At 40.7% G+C, this 14,805-nt stretch overlaps 1 protein-coding gene across 6 annotated transcripts in view; it reads right to left on the bottom strand.

Annotated features, from left to right (window-relative positions):
* The window catches only part of TET1 (tet methylcytosine dioxygenase 1), a 105,723-nt gene extending 93,063 nt beyond the window's left edge, over nucleotides 1-12,660 (bottom strand). For 5 of the 6 annotated variants that reach the window (XM_081075389.1, XM_081075390.1, XM_081075391.1 and 2 more), the window contains exon 1: nucleotides 10,657-12,660. In XM_081075389.1, the coding sequence (XP_080931515.1) occupies nucleotides 10,657-12,537 (1,881 nt within the window). In that variant the 5' untranslated portion in view covers nucleotides 12,538-12,660. The remainder of the gene's footprint in view (nucleotides 1-10,656) is intronic. The other variant, XM_081075393.1, reaches the window with a different exon arrangement.
* Between the last annotated feature and the right edge of the window lie 2,145 nt (nucleotides 12,661-14,805).

Genomic DNA, 14,805 nt, shown 5'->3' with positions numbered 1-14,805 from the left:
TGCCCCCTGCAACTAAAGACTGAAAACTAGCAACTGGACTTGCAGCTGCACTGCGCCCTCCACAAGAAGATTGAAGGACAACGACTTGGAGCTGATGGGCCCTGGAGAAACACACTGTTCCCCAATATTCCCCAATAAAATCTATTTAAAGAAGTCAGTCTCTCCAAATTACATTTAGATTCAATATAACACAATAAAAATCTGAGGAGTGTTTTGGTGGAAATTTATAAGCTGTTTCAAAATTTTTAATGAAAATGCAAAGAACAATAACAGTACTAATAATAATAATAATAATGATAATAATAATAATCCAAATCAATATTGAACAAAGAAGAAAAATTTGCTAACTACCAGTTAGCAAGACCGGTTATAAAGCTGAGTATGACAGTTTAGACACAAGAACAGACAAAAAAAGCCAATAAAGCACAATCTGGTAACAGAGCCAGAATTAATCAATCACCTGATTTATGATAAAGTTGACACTATAGTACTGGGGAAAGAATGGTGATTGTAGTAATGGTGCACCTGAAAAAGAACAAATCTCGACTCCTATCTCACACCATAAATAAAGTAAATTCCAGAAATATTGTGTATCTAAATGTGAAATCTTTTAAAAAGTAACTTTTTAAGAAAGCAAGAGAACATTTTCATGACCTTGGAATTGGCAAAAAACAGACCAATTTTCTTAAACAAGACATAAAAAGAGACCAAAAAGGAGAGGACCAGTAAATTGGACTACATTAAAGAATTTCTGTTCATTAAAAAAGCATAATTGAGTGAAAAGTTAAGTCACAGAATAGGTAAAAGTATCTATAATGATATATTCAACAAAAGATTTATATCAATAAAACATAATGAACTTTGGGATGGTCAGTTAGCTCAGTTGGTTAGAGCGTGGTGCTAAGAACACTAAGGTTGCCAGCTCAATCCCCACATGGGCCAGTGTGAGCAGCGCCCTCCTTAAAATAAATAAATAAATAAACAAATAAATAAGTTAGCACTATTTGGTAAGATTGTTATTACAACAATTCTAAATACCAATGAAAAACATAATGAACTCATAAATCAAAAATGAAAAGGCAGAAGAACCAATTTAAAAATGGACAGAAGACCTACGCACTTCAAAGATGATACCAGAATGGATAACAAACATATACGAAAAATAGCTTAATTTCATTAGAAATCAAGGAAATGCAATGTAGTGATGTTACTACACACCCAACAAAATTATCAAAATAAAACACAACAGAGGGCCGGCCCGGTGGCTCAGGCGGTTGGAGCTCCATGCTCCTAACTCCGAAGGCTGCCGGTTTGATTCCCACTTGGGCCAGTGGGCTCTCAACCACAGGGTTGCCAGTTCAACTCCTCAAGTCCCTCAAGTCCCTGCAACTAAAATTGAACACGGCACCTTGAGCTGAGCTGCTGCGGAGCTCCCTGATGGCTCAGTTGGTTGGAGCGCGTCCTCTCAACCACAAGGTTGCTGGTTCGACTCCCGCAAGAGATGGTGAGCTGTGCCCCTGCGACTCGCAACGGCAACTGGACCTGGAGCTGAGCTGCGCCCCCCACAACTAAGACTGAAAGGACAACAACTTGACTTGGAAGGGGTACTGGAAGTACACACCGTTCCCCAATAAAGTCCTGTTCCCTTCCCCAATAAAATCTTTAAAAATAATAATAATAATAACAGAAAATAACAAGAGTTGGCAAGGATGTGGAGGAAGAGGAACTCTCAAACACCTCTGATCATAGTCTTAAAGAACAACCACAACTCTTTGGTAATAGAAGGTTGGTGCAAAAGTAATTGTGGTTTTTGTAATTATTTTTAACCCTTTAAACTGCAATTACTTTTGTAACAACCTAATACCTATGAAAGCTAAACATATGCATATTCCATGACCCAGAAATTCCACTCCTAGGAATATACTCAACATAATGCATACAATATTCACCAAAGACATCTGTGATCATGTTAATAGCAGCACTACTATTCATTCACAGGATAAATAAATATATTGTGGTCTATACGTATAATGGAATACTACAATTCAATGACAAGAAATATCTGTAACTATAAGCAACACTATGGATGAATCTCAGAAACATAACATTAAGCAAAAAAAAAAGTGTAAAACAACTGTTCCTTTTTCTCTCAGAATGCAATTCTCTCAGATGGCCTGTGTTCTCCTCTGCCTCTCCATGCACTGTTGGATGGGTAGGTCCATTTACTGTCAGAGTTCAGTAAAAGGACAACAAAATACATTCTCCAGAATCAGCTTAGTCAGTGATAAAGGCAATATTTTGGGGCAGGGGAAAGTAAGAGAGAGTGAGAAAACATGAACATCATAAAGTATAGAGGATATTTAGAGGATATTATTTTCTGAAATAGAAAATAAACAGAAATAAAGTAATCAAAACTATATTTGAAAAGAAGAACATAACCACATTGAAGGGTGAGGATGAGTGTACCTGAGACAGACGAAAACTGAGTGAGTCAGAGAGATCAGAGACGGAGAAAGAACTAATTTAACTAACTTTAGAACACAGCCCTGATGCAGTAACCATGAGCACATCTATCAAGATCCTGCTTTCTAAGTATTGTTCTCCACTAAAAGGAACCAAGTTTTCTTGCATAAAAAGCTGACTTCAAATCTGGGGCAGAACAGAAAGTAGAAAAGCCTAGAACACTTACACCAGAAAATAAAGATTTACTCAAAGAATGGTTGAAGGAGCTCCCTGGCCAACTTCAAAATTAAAACTCAACTGAAAAACAAACAAAAAAAAAATTAAAACTCAACCACAAAAGACCATCATTGATAATCTCCTGAAATCTAGCTGAACCAAAACTCTATAACTAAAGACATACAGAAGAAACCACGTTGAGCATGGTAGGAGGGGCAGAAATGCAGAAGACGTTGGTGCCACATCCACATGTGACCATTGAAAATTGGCTGCGGAGGTATCCCAGGAAGGAGCAAGGGGTCCCAGCACCATGTCAGGCTCCCCAGCCCAGGGTTCCAGTGCCAGGGACAGAAGTCCCCATATTACCTGATTGTGAAAACAAGTGGAGAATGTGGTTGTGTTAGACAGAGGACAGCTGAACTCCCAGGCACTTTCCTTCAAGGGACAGAGCACCAACTTACCCCCAGAGGGAATCACTGGCTCTGAGTTGCAACGCTGGGTCAGCAGCTAAAGAGGTTACAGGGACATAGGGGAGGTGGGGCACTGTGGGGGTGAACTGAGTTTTCTGGCTTCAGAAAAAGGGCTGGAGGGGCAGCTTTCTCCTAGACAGAGAAGCAGGAGGAAGCCACTGTTTCTTCGTTGAGCCCTCCTCCTTCCCCGCGTGCTGATGCAGGGCCGCCATATCTGAGTCTTCATCAAGCTGGCTGACACCAATGGTTCACCATGCCCTGCTGATTCTGAGACAAGGCCCCACCCAACATTCAGGCACAACCAAGCCAAACCCAGTGGCTTTTTCATACAAACTGCCTGTCTTGGTTCATGCTGCAGACTTCTGTTGGGTCTCAAAGGTTCAAAGAACCCAGACAAGCAGCATCTGGCATGAGCTTGTCCAGTACCTCTGGATGAGCTTCTCTAAGCCTAGCATTAGTGGCAGCCAGCCTTGGTTCGTGATGTGATCTCTTGAATCCCTTCAAAGCAAGGCACAAGCAAAGGCCGTCTGAGGATTACTTTGTGGCTCCTGCGAGTTGGCCCTGAGTAGAGCACCAACTGTGGCTGAACTTAAATTGCACTGTTTCCCCTCCCAGGTGACCCTGAGGCTGTCGGCAACTTCGAAATAAGCTGGAGCATCACCCAGCTGCCTCCAAGGACGACACACCCAAGGGGCAGATGAAGCAGGTACGAGAACTCTGCTGAGGCAGATCCTGCTCTGTAGGGTCAACTCCTGCACCACAACTCTTCCACTGCATTCAGGAACAGTCCTCACAACCAATGAGCCCAAGGGTCAATCCCTACTATTGATGTGCAAATAGCAACGAAGGCTCAACTACAACAGTAGGACACACACAACCCACACAAGGGACATGCCTGGACTGCATGGCTCAGGTGACCAGGAAACTGCACCACTGAGCCCCACAGCACACCTACCACATGTGGCCACTCTACTAAGACATAGCAGCCCCACCTAATACATAAAACAAAGACAGGGAGATAGCCAAAATGGGGAGACAAAGAAATATGTCCCAAATGAAAGAACAGAACAAAGCCTCAGAAAAAGAACTTTAAATAATAATAATTTTTAAAAAAATTAAGGTAAGCAATCTATCAGACACAGAGTTCCAAACACTGGTTATAAGGTTGTTCAATGATCTCAAAGAGAACTTCAACAAAGAGATGGGAAATATGAAAATGGAGATAGAACACATAAAAAAGAACCAGTCAGAAATAAAAAATTTAACAACAGAAATGAAAAATACATTCCAGGGAATCAAAAGTAGGTTAGATACAGCAGAGGATCAAATCATCAATTTAAAAGATAAGGTAGCACAAAACACCCAAGAACAATATAAAGAAAAAAGAATCCAAAAAAATGAGGAGAGTTTAAGCAGCCTCTGGGACAACATCAAGAGTACCAACATTCCCATTATAGGGGTATCAGAAGGAGAGAGAGCACAAGGAATTGAAAACCTATTTGAAGAAATGATGAAAAACTTCCCTAACCTAGTGATGGAAATAGACATTCAAGCCCAGGAAGCACAGAGAGTCCCAAACAAGATGAACCCAAGGAGGTCCACACCAAGACACATCATAATTAAAATGCCAAAGGTTAAAGACAAAGAGAGAATCTTAAAAGTAGCAAGAGAAAAGCAGTTAGTTACCTACAAGCGAGCTCCCATAAGACTATCAGCTGATTTCTCAAAAGAAACTCTGAAGGCCAGAAGGGATTGACAGGAAATATTCCAAGTGATGAAAAGCAAGGACCTACAACTAAGATTACCTAACAAAGCTATCATTTAGAATCGAAACAGATAAAGGCTTCCCAGACGAGAAAAAGCTAAAGGAATTCCTCACCACCAAACCGGTACTACAAGGAATCTTAGACTTCTTTAAGATGAAAACAATAACAAATAAATTAAAAATGTGAGTAATAAAATGGCAACAACTACATGCCTATCAATAATTACTTTTAATGTAAGTGGATTAAATGCTCCAATCAAAAGACAGGGAGCTGAATAGACAAGCAAATAAAATCTTTAAATATGCTGCCTACAAGAGACTCACTGGCAATGGAAAGACACAGACTGAAAGCAAAGGAATGGAAAAAGATATTTCATGAAAATGGAAAGAAACGAACAAAACGCTGGGTAGCAATACTTGTACAAGACAAAATAGACTTTAAAACAAAGACTATAACAAGAGATAAAGAAGCTAGTAATCCCACTACTTGGTATTTAGCTGAAAAAAAACAAAATGCTACTTTGAAGGGACCTGTGCACCCATAAGTTCATTGCAGCATTGTTTACAATAGCCAAAATACGAAGGGAGCCTCGGTGTCCCTGAACGGATGAATGGATGATGAGGTGCCACGTATATATAATGGAAAATTACTCGGCCATAGAAAATGAAATCTTGCCATCTGCAACTACATGGATAGACATAGAGGTATTGTGCTTAGTGTAGTGAGTCAGGCAGTGAAAGACAAATGTCATATGATTTCACTTGTAAGTGGAATCTAAAGAACAAAATAAACAAATGAAATAGAAACAAACTCATAAAGAACATTTTGACGGTTGCCAGATGGGAGGGGGATTGGAGGTGAGTGAAAAAGGGAAAGGGATTAACAAATACAAATTGGTTGTTACAAAGTAGTTATGGGGATGTAGGGTAGAGCATAAGGAATATAGTCAATAATACTGTAACAACTATGGATGGTGTCAGATGGGCACTAGATCTATCTGGGTGATGAATCGGAGGGCATTGGGGGCAGGGTGAAAAAGGTGAAGGGATTAAGAAATACAAATTCGTAGTTATAAAATAGCTATGGGGAAAAAATAGTCATGGGGATAAGTAAAGCATAGCAAATGTAGTCAATAATATGGTAATAACTATGTATAGTGGTGCCAGGCAGGGACTAGTCAGGGGGATCACTTCGTAAATTATATAAATGTCTAACCACTGTACTCTACACCTGAAATTAATATAAAATAATATTGAATCTCAACTGTAATTGAAAAATTAAAAAGAGGGGGGATAAAGGGGAATAAGAAGTCCAAATTTCCACGTATAATACAAATAAGTTGGGGTGGTCGAGTGGCTCAGTTGGTTAGAGCACAAGCTCTGGGCAACAGAGCTGCTAGCTTGATCCCCACATGGGCCAGCGAGCTGCGCCCTCTGCAAATAGAATGAATTCAATGAGCTGCTGCTGAGTTGCCGGATGGCTCAGTTGGTTGGAGTGCAGGATCCCAACCACAGGGCTGCAGGTTTGACTCCCGCAAGGGATGGTGGGCTGTGCCCCCTGCAACTAACAATGGACTCTGCCCCTGCAACTAACTGGACCTGGAGCTGAGCTGCGCCCTCCACAACTAAGACTGAAAGGACAACAACTTGAAGCTGAATGGCACCCTCCACAACTAAGATTGAAAGAACAACAACTTGACTTGGAAAAAAGGCCTGGAAGTACACACTGTTCCCCAACAAAGTCCTGTTCCCCTTCCCCAATAAAATCTTTAAAAAAAAAGTCAGTGGGTTAGATAATAATAATAATGGTTCAATGTTAATTTCCTAATTTTGGCAAGAGATTATCCTAGTTTTTAGGAAATACACTGTCTAATACGTAGGGATAAAGGAATTTATCTGTGGCTTACTCTCAATTGGTTCAGAAACAAATACAGAACTGAGACAGAGAAGGAGAGATATAGAAATAAATTAATATGTTTGTCGTGCGGGGCGGCCTGCAAGGTCTCTGCTCCCGCTCCCCTCATAAGAACGCAGAACATGGTGAAGCCAAAAAGGAACACCCACGGAGCCATAGGTAAGGGAGTCATACTACTATATTCTCGCTGGCGGCTGGGCTGGAGACACAGGAAGCAGGATCTACATAATCTGCCTAACAGCAGTCCGCACTTACCAGCCACCATCTTCTTGCTAGCCCCCATTCTTTTCTGCTAGCGTAGCCACAGCAGTTATATTAGTGGCCAATAGTTTACGAGTTACAGCTGACGGCCAACTAGCCACAGCTGATGGCCATCTGATCACAGTTGATGGCCATTTACTACCCGAGCCAGCACCTTTCTATGTGAGGCCGAGAGCCTGGAAACTGCTTTTCGGGGCTTTATCCCCACAATGTTAAAATGTTATCATTTACCTGAAAGGTATACCAAATTCTCTATACTACTCTTGTAACTTTTCTATAAATCTGAACTAAGTCAAAATGAAAGGTTTATTTCTTTGTTTTTTATTGTTATTAAAGTATGTGGTGCTTGGGAGATTATGAGCAACAGCCAAACACACTCACCCAATTAACAAATAGCATTTTCCCCACATTGACAGAACTTGACAACAATGCCTACATTTGCTTGCCAGAGCAAGCTTACGTATATAAGCCACACACCAACATCTAACTTTATAAACTAGATTATTTGAGTTACAAAGATATTTTCTTTTCATTTAACAAGTATTATATTGAGTACTTCTCACTGTACCAGCCTAGACAGGCACTAGAAAAACCAAGAGCCCTGGTATGAAACCTGGTGTGAAAACCAAGTGCCCTGATATGAAACCATATATATATGGTTGTGGCACAGAGAGGGGTGAGTGAATTGGTGGAGTCTTGTCAGATAGGGAAACAAAGAATTACCAGAGCATGGACAGTGAGGTGGGAAGATGCATGGGGAGCTTGTGAAAACATAAGTAGCCAGGTCCTGCTGAAACTTGAAGTACAATGTGAAGGGGATTGGGGGATGGGAGATGAGGGTAAGGGGGATCAAATATATGGTGACGGAAGGAGAACTGACTCTGGGTGGTGAACACACAATGGGATTTATAGATGATGTAATACAGAATTGTACACCTGAAATCTATGTAATTTCACTAACAATTGTCACCCCGATAAATTTTTTTAAAAAGTACAATGTGAGAAGTGACAGCAAATAAAACAGGTGAGGTCAGTTGGGCCAAGATTTTGAAGGTCTTGTGTTCCATGCTAATGAATCGAGGCTTCACCTCTAATTGTAAGACACTGAAAATTTTGCTCTATTTTCTTTTGTTTTTTAATGAGATATAGCACATATACAGAAAAGCACTAAATGTATTTAAGTAGGAGAATCAGGGCTTCAGAAAAGAAAACTTGAACTGCACTAAGGAGAGCTTGTTCACCATCCTGACTTTGCTGCTAGCTGGTCCGCTCACAACTCTATCCCCCCAGTGTGCAGCCCAGCCCAAAGTATAAGTGCAATCAATGCCTGCTGATAATAAAGAGAATACTAAATAATCCCAATAAGAGATAAAGGCCTTGGGCAGACGGGTGGCTCAGTTGGTTAGAGCGTGAGCTCTGGGCAGCGGGGCTGCCAGTTGAATTTCCACATGGGCCATTGAGCTGCGCACTCCGCAACTAGAATGAGTGGCTGCTGAGCTCCCGGGTGGCCAGATGGTTCAGTTGGTTGGAGCGTGTCCTCTCAACCATAAGGTTGCCGGTTTGACTTCTGCTGTGCCCCCTGCAACTAACAACGACTACTGGACCTGGAGCTGAGCTGCGCTCTCCACAACTAAGATTGAAAGGACAACTTGACTTGGATAGAGCTGATGAGTCCTGGGGAAAAATCACCCAACTCTTCCCCAATAAAAAGTCCTGGAAATACACTGTTCCCCAATAAAGTCCTTTTCCCCTTCCCCAATAAAATCTGAGAGAGAGAGAGAGAGTGAGAGAGAGACCACAACTATAGCAGTGGCGAAGAAAATAAAGAGGTAGAGGTGCTCAGATCTTGTAGAACAAGAGAATCTAGAAAAGATTAGAAGAAGGTATCAAAGACGACTGAATTTTCCATTTTGAATGACCATGTAGATTACAGATAAGCCATTCTACTAAGTATGTAATGCAAGAGGAGGAGCAAGTTTAGAAAAAAAGAGAACAAATTTGTTTACACCTACCTATTGGAGACAGAGTATCTTTAGCAAGATGTCACTTGGCAACATTACAAAACAGGAGCTTACCAGGGAGGTCTCTCTCCTAAAGACATTGCTACTAAGTGTTTTGGAAGTATGTTTGTAAACCATTAAGTGACTGGCAACATTGTGATCAATTAATATTGTGAAGTGAGGAGTAAAAGATGATTCATTGCAGTAAGGTTTGAAATAAAACATTTTAGAAACACCTTAAATGCCCATCAATACGTTTGGTTAAATGACTGATCTTTTGTTTTCAATGGCTTGGTCAAAAAGAAAATCAGCATTTTTGCACAGATTATTTAAGTCAAGAATGAAATAGAAAAGGTTGACTGAATTTAAGTTGACAATACTTTTCATCTATTCTACCATACCTGTACTCATAATAGAGACAAAATAAATATTAACTTCAAGTAACTGAGCTAAAAATCATAAAACACCAAAGTTGACAGATTTTTTTAAAGGTCTGAAAGACACGTTTGAGTATTAGCCAAGTTCCATAAAATCCTTCAAATAAAGTCTAAGTCAATCAATACCTATACTACCTTAGGTTCATAAACTGTAATAATGAGAACTACTGTTTATATATCACTTTGGAGATTACAAAGCATTTTCAATTTCCTTCTTATTCAACGTTTATTATTTGTTTAGGAGATACGGGGAATATTAGGAGACACAGGATTCCCTATATCAGGGAGGGACAAAGGAGACGGAATCTTTCTATTGATGTTGCCCAGGCCCGAGTACAGTGGCTCTTCACAGGCACGATCCTACTACTGATCAGCACCAGAGTTTTGACCTGCTCGTTCCTGCCCTGGACCAATTCATCCCTCCTTTTGCAACCTGGGAGTCCCTCGCTCCTGGGAAATCACCATATTGATGGTGAAGTTAGTGTGGGCACTAACTCCTGGGTTCATGCACTCCTCCTGCCTCAGCCTGCCGAGTAGCTGGGATTACAGGCACGCCTCGCGCCTCGATTTCTAATTACCACTTAATCCCAACCACCCTGTGAGATCTGGAGAGTACGTAGAAAATACCTGCCCAGAATTGCGAGGAAAGCTGAATTATTGTTATACTTCCAAGGCCAAGTTTCAAAATGAAGAATGCAGAGTTAATTGTTTCAAAAGAAGTTTAATTCTTCTGGTTTCTCAGGATGAAGAGGTGGTCAATGAATTTGTTCCCCTCTTAATTTTTAGATCTGTAACTTCCAAAAAAGACACACACCTAGGATAGTGGAAATGAAGCATGGTGGAAATATTTGCAAAACCACATTTCATACAATGTCACTGTGGCTCTGTCAAATCCTGTAACGGAAAAACGGTATGTTCCAGTTTTCTGAGACAAATTCAACAAATAAGATCATGTATCACTACTACACAAGACGTATTGCAGGTAGACCCACACATTCTTATCGATGACTTAAAAGTGGCACTGTACACCCCAGGAAAATGGTGTAACATGGGAGCAAACTGTCTCTGGACCAATCACTCCACCTCATCTCACAGGAGGTGTCTCCCAACCCCTTAGGTACTGACTTACCTCCAAACGCACCAGGGCAGATGGTCTTTTTTTCAGTTCCTCACATTTCCTCTTCTTACAAATCTGGTGGCTGTTCTTTCGGTTCTTGCAGTAAGTGCATTCACCACAATTGGTCTTCTGCTGGCAAGGCTCACAGACCCCACATCGCTTTCGCTTCTTCTTTTCCAAAGCAGGCAGCAAAGTTGTGTAGGAAGGAGAGGAGCTACCGGCAAGTGACACTGGCCTAGACACCACTGTGGTGTTGATCTGAGAGCTCCTTCCTTCCGACCTGTTGGGACCAGCCTGGGAGAGCTCAGTAATGCCCTGTGAATCGTGGCAGGGGCCTCTCTTGGGGGTTAATGTGACCCCCTGAGTGTTATCTGGTGAAAAGCTTATATGAACCTGTTTCTCATTTTCTACATTGCTTATAACCATTACTGGAGGTACCGAACTTATCTCTGAGTTTGATGATGGTTGAGGAGTATAACCTGAGCCCAAAGGCAAAATCTGCATAGCGCCCTGGGCCTCAAGCCCATATGAAACAGTGCTCTGGGGATCAGGCCATTGTGGGAGAGCATTACAGGTAGCAAGTGGGTTTAGAGGAGCAGGAAGGAAGACAGATGGGTCTGAGGCAGTACTACCACCCATACCAAGGACCTGTTGATCTAGAATAGCACCAAAGACCTCTCCTTGGTCTGAAATAGCACCAGGAAACTCTGGTGGGCCTGGGGTCGCACCCAGAGACTCTGCGTGAACTGGGTTAGCACCAGGAACTGTCCATTTATGTGGGACAGCACTAAAATGCTGTCCAAGGACAGGGGTGGTGTCAGGAACCTCCTGTTGACATGGAGTAGCTTTGAGTACCTCTGGATGATCTGGTTTAGCACCAAGGGTTTCCTGTTCTGAGCCTGCCAAGAGGAGTTTTATTAATGAGGTAGGATATATTGAATCACCAATAGACAAATAGTTCCTAAAGTCCAATTCAGGTATAACCTTATTAAAGCTGGAAGTGGGGCAGCGATCATGTTCACTTTTAACGGGCTCGAGGTAAGAATCAGATAGCTTAAGAGATTCTACTCGTGAACCCAAATCTTCTAACTGAATGCTGGTGTTTCCTTCAGCGGCAACCTTGAGGGCTGCTCTTTGGAGCAAAGGAGCACACAGAGTGTCCTGAGCAAACATTCTAGGGGAATTACTGATATCATTTAATGTCTCTTTAGAGAATAGTCCTTCACCACCACGAGTCCCTTCCAATGACCCAGAAAGGTTCTCCGCTGCAGGGCCACTGTGAGTGGGAATATTTATTTTGGAATCCTCTACCCTTTGGGACCAAGACTGGGTTGTCCTTTGGCTCTCACCTTGAATTAAAGATGCATTTTGTATGCCAATTAGATTCTCTATATCAGGAGGGATTAGGGGGTCTTGCATTGAGACAGGATCATTGTCTGAGGGCTTTACTCCCATGTTAGTAAGTACCTTATAATTATACTCGTGTTGCTTTTCTAAATTCTTAGGAGGTGGGACTTTCTTGGGTTTGGCTATGACCACTGGGGGTTGGGAGAGTCTCCTGCTAAGAGAGGTGCTTCGGAGAGCCATTGTAAACCCATTGCAAGTTAAGGATTCCGGGTTCTGAAAAAGAACCTCAGTCCTCTCCAAATTCATTCGTGCTGCTCTAGCTCTTGTCAGAAGGCTTCTGACTGGCATAGGTGGTTTGGGTTCGGTTTTTTTCTTAACATCTCTTTCTTGAATTAATTGCTTTAATTTTCCAGGGCTCATTGTCTTGACTGAGGCCACATTTTTGTTCGCTGGCTTGGATGTCTTTTTCAAGTGACTGTTTTTCGTTTTGTTCAGATCTTCCCTCCTGACTAATCTGGAAGGCCTCGCATGGCGGGATCGAGACATAGCTATGGAGTAGGAAAAAATGAAAGGGCACAGGGAACAGAGTCATTGGTCCTTTGGAAAGTCTCACTTTTGAGGAGAATCTGGATGCACCATGGTTCAGCTCACTTGCACAAGGTTTCGGTCTGAAATAACAAAAAAAAAAAATTGGAAATGAGCCTTTTTCCTGTGTACTCTCCCATTCGAAATAGAATATTTACCAGCAATTATTATTTAAAATTAGGAAACTGAGAATTTTTACTGCAAAAGAAAAACATAATATAATATATTTTTTAAAAAATTCAAGTATCCTTTAAATCCCAGATTCACAATAAAGTTCCTTTAATCACTGTGACAACTGATTAAGTTGATGAAGTTCTTCAAATAAGGTAAGCAAGGAAGTTTCTTTATATTAGAAACCACAACTATTGTTACATGGAGTTTAAAGCTCAAAGCTCAATGTTCACAAACTTGGATACTTAAAGAATTATTTCTTAATCTCTTTCCTCAACACATCACCATACAGGCAGAGAGGTATCATCTGTTTGACAGCAATGCCAGAAGAAGAGGCTTATTATATAATCTAAGAAACTCTACTCCTTGGAGATCCAATGATAATAACACCACATACCAATTTACAATCCATAGATTTTGAACTTTTCATATGCACACACAAAAAAACATCATAAAATCTTGGGAATTAATATTAACAGATTAGATTATAAATAAGACTTGCTGGTCCAACAAATATCTGCTGAGTACCTACTATGTATAAGGCAGGCATTGTGGTAGGTACTGCCCACACCCAGAAATGACGTGCCTCTTTGCTCTTTTACCCGACTTAATCCAAAGACTGCTGATTCTAAAATCCCTTCTACCAAGAGTCCCAGAAGTCTCATGGTAAATGCCCAGGGAAGGAAATTGGAAATAAAAAGAAAATGAGATAATTAGAACAGCAAAGGCTAATAGACAAGCAAGATAAGCAAGAAAAGAAAATGAAAAGCTGACCGAGAACCATCGTCAATTGCCTTTTCATCACTTCAGATTGCCTACCCTGACCCAAAGTAAGACCAAGCTATGAACAAAAATGAAGTATAAAACTTTTCATAAAGTTGAACTGATTCATTTTAAACAACTCTCCCTTATTCTGAAATTATGCCTTTCTGTTTTGTCTCATTAAAATGTCCTTTAAAAAAATGTAATAAAAGTCCTTTCTTTTGTAAAAAGGTGGGGGATTGGCTTTTGTCTTTGTTTACTATTACTTGGCAAAGTAAAAATCTGACAGCCCTTTTATCATTCTCAAAATTTGCTTTTGTTTTTTCTGTACTGATCTAATCCAGGTAATCCTGGTTGATTTAGAGGCTAGAGAAGGTGTCACATCAGAAAGTACTGAGTATGAACCTGTGATAGGTAGGTCCTTCAGCAAACTACTTAACTTGAGTCAAGGTTTCTGCATCTGAAATGAGATTGTTTTGAGGTATCAATGGGCTCCTACAGGGAAAGCCCAGTGACACTGGTTTCATCCTTGTGAGATGAGGTTGGGGGAAAAGGAGGGAACAGGGAAGTCTGAGTTAGAAGACTTTGGAATATGCAGACTGGGTTCAGTTTCCAGCTCAGAAACATTACTAGCCATGTGATTCTGACAAATTCCTTGGTCTCTCTATACCTCAATTTCCTTCTGTGTAATAGAACAGGAAGTATAATAGTACCAGCCTCATTGGGTTACCATGAGAATAAGATGATATGTTTGAAGGCTTAGCACAGAGGTGGCATATATTAGGTGTTTAATAAATGGGATTTTTTTTTAAAAGGCTGTGTATAACTCCAAAATACAAAAAGTCATAATAAGAGAAAATAGGCTAAATGGTAGTTATCATTATTATAGAACCAGTTTAACTCAGTCTGCCATGTCCTGCAAAGCAAGATCTAGTTCTTTCATTTCACTTCCTGCCTAACAACACATTGTAGGCCATACACTATAATATAAGATATGCCAGAGCACGACATTCAAAGCCTTTTGCCTTTAAAAAAAGAACTTTTAAAATAGACGTTAGTGATAACATTAACCACAAGAAAATAACATTTTGATAAATCTGTGCTAAATACAAACACCAGGCCAGAGAATTACTTCACTTGAATTCTTGGCAGCTAAGTTTTCCCCTTTTTCTTAGAAAAAAACAAAACAAAAAACACAAGTTATGGTTTGCACTAACTCTTTGGCTGTGAAAACCTATTTTCTCCAAAGACCATTGCATTTCGTACCAGCATTTTTAGAAAACAAAAGACATTCCA

Source organism: Rhinolophus hipposideros (assembly GCF_964194185.1).
Source record: "Rhinolophus hipposideros genome assembly, chromosome: 15".
NCBI lineage: Eukaryota > Metazoa > Chordata > Mammalia > Chiroptera > Rhinolophidae > Rhinolophus > Rhinolophus hipposideros.
Note: the sequence above shows the minus strand (reverse complement) of the source record. Positions and strands in the feature narration are given on the sequence as shown.